Source organism: Grammomys surdaster, unplaced genomic scaffold, assembly GCF_004785775.1.
Source record: "Grammomys surdaster isolate TR1022 unplaced genomic scaffold, NIH_TR_1.0 126035, whole genome shotgun sequence".
NCBI classification, from domain to species: domain Eukaryota; kingdom Metazoa; phylum Chordata; class Mammalia; order Rodentia; family Muridae; genus Grammomys; species Grammomys surdaster.
In genome coordinates, this window is record NW_021620848.1 from 6,080,633 (window position 1) to 6,087,025 (window position 6,393).

The window sequence follows — 6,393 nt, forward strand, 5'->3', positions numbered from 1 at the left end:
TGTGTGTGAGTGTGTGTGTGTGTTTGTGTGTGAGTGTGTGTGTGTGTGTGTGTGTGTAACTTTATACGTTACAGAGCTAGAAAGAGGGTCTTGAGGATGGAGGAAGAGACTTAAAGGAAATGGGAAGTGGAACCAGTAGAATGAAAAGCAGAAGGGAGAAGGAACTGGTGAGGGGAGCAGGTGGAGGGGGAGGGGAGCAGGCAGAGGGGGAAGGGAGAAGGGAACATGGGCGAGGGAGGTTCAAGGAGAGTGACAGCTGAGAAAACATCTGGAAGCTATGTTTGAAGAGTCCATCACTTTGTATAGAGGCCTAAAAAAAAGGTAGTTTGAAAGAGGGTAAAGGGAGCTACCAGCCACAGGAAATCAGGGACGGGCATGATGGAACCTGCTAAGTGGAAGAAGCTACTCTAAAAAGACAAGCCACCCTGCCTGCCATTCTGGGAAAGGCAAAGCTATAGCAATAGTGAAAGACAATGGCTTGCTGAGGGACTTGCTGAGGGTGGATGGGTGCAGGGTGGAAACCAGGGAGCTGGAGGCCAGTGAAACTCTTCTGTGTGATGTTGTAGACGCCTGACTTTTATACATTTGCCAGAGCATACAGGACCTCACAAGGCAAAGAATAGGCTCAAATGTGCCCCAATACCTTCCATTCCGGTTGACCAGTTGTGACAAGTGGGCCACACTTCGACAAACTGTGAGACACACCTTCTGTTCATTTGTCCATAAATCTGAAACCGTACTAAATTCTCTGTCACTTGATGCCGAAGCAGTCAGGGCCAGCAGTCGGGGCCAGGATGCAGCTCTGCGAGAGAATGAGTGTGGAACGTTCACAATGTCTGAAATCCTAGGCTTCATGCCAGCACTGAAAACCCTGTATGTGACAGGGGTCCTAATTCTAACCTTGAAATTTTGAGCTCAATTTCCAGAGATAGGTAGGAGCTTATCAAATACATCCAGAAAGGGTGTCCAAGTGGCTCAGTGGGGACAGAACACCATGCGTCCTGAACATAATTGACACTGGTATGTTTGTTACTTTCATGTCACTGTGACTGAGATGCACCCGAGGGCTCCTGGTTTCAGATGAGTCCATCAATGGTAGTTTAGTCCCATATACTTGAGCAAAGGATCATGGTAGTAGGAGAAGTGTGTGGCAGAGACTGTCTTTTAGAAGACAGGAAGTAAAGAAAGAGCAGCGGGACCAAGGACCAGGTATGGTCTTGAAAGGCATGCCTACAATGATCAGATGCCTTCCAGTAGGCACCACCCTCTGAAGTTTCCAGAACTTGCACAAATAGTGCCATCAACTGGAGGCCAAGCCATCAGCACAAGCACCTGTGGTGTGCAGGGAGGGAGGGGCTCACATTACATCATGTCCAAAGAGAAGAGGGTTGGGTTTACTTCCCTCGGTAAGTTTTACAAGTATTAAATGCAGGAGCCCTAAGATACAGTTGACTGCATACACACACATCAGAATGGGGAGCTCTGTTGTCAGTCATTTAGCTGATGTGATCCCTCTGATGATGACAGTTTGGGAGCAGGGGTTTCACAGGAACACAGTTTTATTGTGGTGCTCAGGAAGAAGAATTGGGGCAAGGTTTAAATCCAAGCACCACCATTTCTACTCAGACCTCCCCACTGCTCTAAGACTCTGTTTCCCCATCTCTGAGAGAGAAAACCTACTTCCTGGGGCCATTTAAAGTTAGGTGCCTAAGCATGGAAGGTCCTCTGTGTGCTGAGCTCATGTGGCTCTTCCAGGGTGGAGGTTTGGTGAGAAGATGGGCCTGACTGTTGCTAGTGGTTGTGCTTTGGGGTTGAACATCCCTGGGGTACCATGAGCTCTCTGACCGCATCTCTTTGTCCACAGGGATGTGTCTGCAGGCATTTGTTGAAGCTTTCTTCTTCCTGGCCCAGAGGAAGTTCAAGCTGCAACCTCTCCATGAGCAGGTGGCATCCTTGATCGACCTGTGTGAATACCACCTGTCCCTGCTGGATGAAAAACGCTTGGTGTGCCGTCGGGGCCAGCCCCACCAAAGAAATCCCCCCCAGATGAACCGCCCAGCCCATTCAGCTGCAGACAGCTCTGCACCCCGAGTTATTGGGGCTAGCAAGCTCTCTCACTCCTGACATGCTCTGTCCTGAAGGCCACTCTGTCCTGGAAGAAGGTGTGCCCATGGGGGCTGAGTACCCTGGGCTCCCCCAATCTGTTGGGAGCCACTAGGGTTCCAGCTCAATCACCTGTGCATCCTCTCTGTGTTCCGTAGGGCTTTTGCCTCCCATGGCCATCCTTGCCCACCCCCTTTCCCAGCACCTCATGGTGACCCACCCTGTTTGGGAATCATCAGTGGACATATGACATCCAAGATGTGACAGATGGCACCTACTATTCTGGGCTCCTGGGAAGCACCAACTGGGGCATTCTGCTGTGCTTGGGGCCGCAGGGGAATGGAGAGTGAAGAGGGGGGGGAGTGAAGGACAGACCATCCTAAGGCAGAGAGCTGTGGATGTGGAGAACAGTAACACCGGGGTCTGCTGGGGCCCTGAGAGCCTGCTGGTCAGAGCTTAGCATCATTCCATGTCTTTCCTTCAGCCCATTCCCTGAAATGACGAAGGCGGACACCCCCGATCATGTGCTGCACGGGTGTCCTTTACAGACTGACCTCACTTGTTTGTTAACTTGCCTGTTGCTGCAATGTTTGATTTATTACTAATCAAGAAATAATTAAGAAATAACACAGTAAGGTTCTTCAGTCTCCCCATCCAGGTTCCAGGGGACCCCTGCAAAGTTGGGGCACTGACCCAATGGCCAAGAGCCACTGTGTACCCAGCACTGTGCTGTCAGCCCGGAGTGAGGGGAGGGGCTTCAGAGGGGAGAATGTAAGGCCCCCGATGAGAGCCAGGACAAGCAGGAGTGTGTGAAGAGCATGTGGTAGCCTAGACCAGAACAACCAGTGTTCTCGAATGTCTACTCCAAGGGGCAGAGGTGGAAGGCCTTGGTTCCTGCTCTCGGGACCCAAGTGGGTTTCACAGAAGTCCCAAATGAGAAGTGTGTGGGGACATTCTTTAACCAGCCTCGAGCTGTACAGCTGTAAAAAGCTATTAAATAAAGCTTTGACTGGACACTTTCTCAAAATGAGTCTTTAGAAAGTGGTCACCAGCATGGAGCAAGCAGAGTCTGGGGGCGGGGCAGGGGGGAAACGGGTTCAAGAGGTTGAACTCAGCCACACTGCGACAATATAAAAACTGACTACAAGTCAGCATTTGTAGTGAGCACTGGCCTCCACGCAACGCTTATCATCTGAAGGTAGGCCACTGTTGTGTGTACAGTTTCAGAGCCGTTCTGTCCTGGGAGTGGGCCCCTGGGTCTGTCGCACATGACCTTGGTGGGCTTCATACCCCGAGGATGTGACTCCATTGTCCGTGGTGGTCACAGAAGCCTGTCACTGACAAGTTGGCTCCTACCCCAGGACTGTTAGATTTTCGGGGCTGCTGTACTTTAAGAGGCAACACCAGGAGACTTCTGTCCCCACTTCCGCTTCTCAGAGGCACCACTGGGCTTACTTGCTTTGAGGACTAGCCCCTCTCTGGAAGGTGTGAAAGTGAACTGAGAGATGGTTCCTGTCAGGGAAGGAGCTGAGCTAGAGAGCCCAGGCAGACCCAGGCCTGAGCGGGAGAGCCCAGGCAGTCCCAGGGGGTGCCTCTGTGAATGCTGCATGCTCTGTGACTGCCTGTGTCTTAGGTCCCTTCTTTACAAAGACTCTAGAGATCCATCCCAGCCTGCAGACAAGGCTGAGCTTTTAATCTGCCTGAGGCTGGAGCTGTGACCCACCCCCGACCCCTCTTGCCAGAAGGGAGCCTACAAGGACACAGCATTGAGTTTAGTGGTTTAAATACTGGTCCTACAAGATGCCTACCCCCATCTGTAACCCCAGCACAACAGGGCCTCCCGTAGCTCTGTGCTTCCACTTTCCAAAGAAGTATTGGGGAAAAGGGGGTTCCCCCCCCCATTTATTACCTCAGGAACTGTATGTCTTCTCCCTAGCTCAGACCTAAGCAAGTCTCTCTCAGATATGACCCCAGGCCCCTCTGTCTTTTCCTCCCTAACATCCTGGAGGGAGCAAGAACACCAGAGAGCCTTCAAATCCTGCTGAAACTGCCCCCACTCCCCCGCCCAGGCAAGGACCTTTGATCAAGCCCCTCCCTTTCTTCCCCATGAACACCCCCCACAGTCCTGGTTTCGACTCTCTGGCTTCCCAGAACACTTAGAGTCTGTTGTCAGGAAAACAATAAGAAGACTCTGGCAGGCCCCTGCTCCGGACTCCCCTCCAAACCCTTGCTGCTTGCCAGTGCCACCAAGTCCAGTCAGGCAGATCCCTCTAAGTAACAAAAATCAACTGCCAAGGTTCAGCTCAAGCATCCTGCTACAGCCCCCCCCCCACATTCCCGTCACCCTTACAGAATGAGCAGCTTCTTCCGTATATGCCCAGGAGCCCAGGAAGTCCCCTTCTTTGTCAAACTTACCTATGGGATCCCAGCTGTGACTTCTTTTCAGGGTCAGGCATGTGCTGTTGGATCTAAGCCAGCTGCTAGGGCAAGGAACATCCGTCCAGCAGGTGCTTGTTGAAGTGACAGGAAACTGAGCAGCTCCAGGGAAGGAGACATTTGCCTCTGCATACTGTGAATGTCCTTAAGAATCATGACTATTTATTTATTTTTGGCTTTTCGAGACAGGGTTTCTCTGTGTAGTCCTGGCTGTCCTGGAACTCACTCTGTAGACCAGGCTGTCCTCGAACTCAGAAATCTGCCTGCCTCTGCCTCCCAAGTGTTGGGATTAAAGGCGTGTGCCACCACTACCTGGCGAATCATGACTTTCTAAGCTTCGCTGAGCTACCTGGCTGGAGATCCCCAGATTCTCAATTGGCTGCTCCCTTCCCCAAGCATGGCGGCTGTCTCATGAGCCCATGAATAGGCAATGACTTTGCTGACCCTTGAGCCTTTCAACAGCCAGATTTCATGTGCTCTTCAGCTCAGGTCCTAGGCCTATTGGACTTGTAGGTGTGTGTGTGTGTGTGTGTGTGTGTGTGTGTGTGTGACACACACACACCTCTCCTTCAGCCTTGGACTCCAGGAACTGCTAGGCTGTATGGCCTTGGCTCTGTTCCTCATGGGTGTCCACCCTGTCTCCCCCTCTTACGTCACACCACCCATTCAGAGAAGGTAGTCTGCTGTGAACGTAGGTAGTTAGGGAGTAGGTTTGGACAGGCATTTGAAAACCATTACATGTCTTTCTAGATTATTCTAAAGACTCCCTTTCTTGCATGAATGAACATGTTCTCAGTGTTTCATAGTTCAAAGGGTTTTTTTTTTTAAATTTGTTTTCTTGTCTGATCCTCCCAGCTACCCAGTGAAAGATGAGAACTGTTACCAGTCTTTCTAACACCCATCCAAAGCCCAGTTAGGCAGACGTGGCAGCCCATGCTGCCAGGAAGCTAATCCTTCCATCAGAGCATCCCCGGGAATTCTAGGGACATGAGCCCTCTGACTTATTCCTCTATTACACGGACTGTAAGGGCTCCAGGTCCTTGACCACCTAACTAGGTGATGCCCTTTCTCCATGTCTTGGGAAGAAAGATTCGGCAAGACAACAAAAGACATGGTAAATGCAGAAGTATTTATACAAACCATGTGCTGGCGGGACATTTGCTTGCCTTCACACTTGCTTCTGGGTTCTAGCAACTGTAACAGGACAGAAGTAAAAGCTTTCTAGAATAATGTCAATCAAGATGAATGAAACCGGAGTGACTGGCTCCCTCACCCCTCCAGGCTGCCTTTCATCTACGCGCACTTGAAGCCATTCATTGCCGCTCCTCAAATGTCTGGAGTTGGCCTTCTGATTGGCAGAGGTACTACTCCAAATGGCTCAAATTGCCCCGCTTCGTTCGTTGGTTAACGTCCTTTAGTCCTCAGCCCAGTCCTTTAGTGAGTGAGAGCTGGGCCGGCAGTGCTTGGCACTGGGTACCTGCTCTCGAAGCTCAGGACTCATGAGCTCCCATCTGGGAGCAGCATTCCCAGCAGCCGAGAGCTGCCTGAGCGCAAAGAGGGGGATTCACCAGTGAGCACTACAGCCTGAAACCTCCCTAGCCTCTGTTGGTAATGTTGCCACTCTCCCACTGCTGTTGATGAAATTTTCCCACACACTGTTTCTCACAAAATAATGCAATATGTGTTTCTTGTTCTCAGAGACAAAGAAACTGGACAGCTTTCCAGTTGCCTATTCTTATGACCGAAAGTCTTGCTTTGCTTTAACTGGCAAAAACATGCTGCCTTTGTTTATACTTACACATCCATGCACACACACCCACATACACCTGTGTACACATACACACTCATGCATGC

At 50.9% G+C, this 6,393-nt stretch overlaps 1 protein-coding gene across 1 annotated transcript in view; it reads left to right on the top strand.

Moving 5' to 3' along the window:
- Nucleotides 1–3,129, top strand: part of Ttll11 (tubulin tyrosine ligase like 11) — a 227,083-nt gene extending 223,954 nt beyond the window's left edge. Inside the window, exon 10 of the mRNA XM_028754738.1 lies at nt 1,865–3,129. Coding sequence (XP_028610571.1) covers nt 1,865–2,124 — 260 coding nt within the window. The 3' untranslated portion in view covers nt 2,125–3,129. The remainder of the gene's footprint in view (nt 1–1,864) is intronic.
- Nucleotides 3,130–6,393: the final 3,264 nt, after the last annotated feature.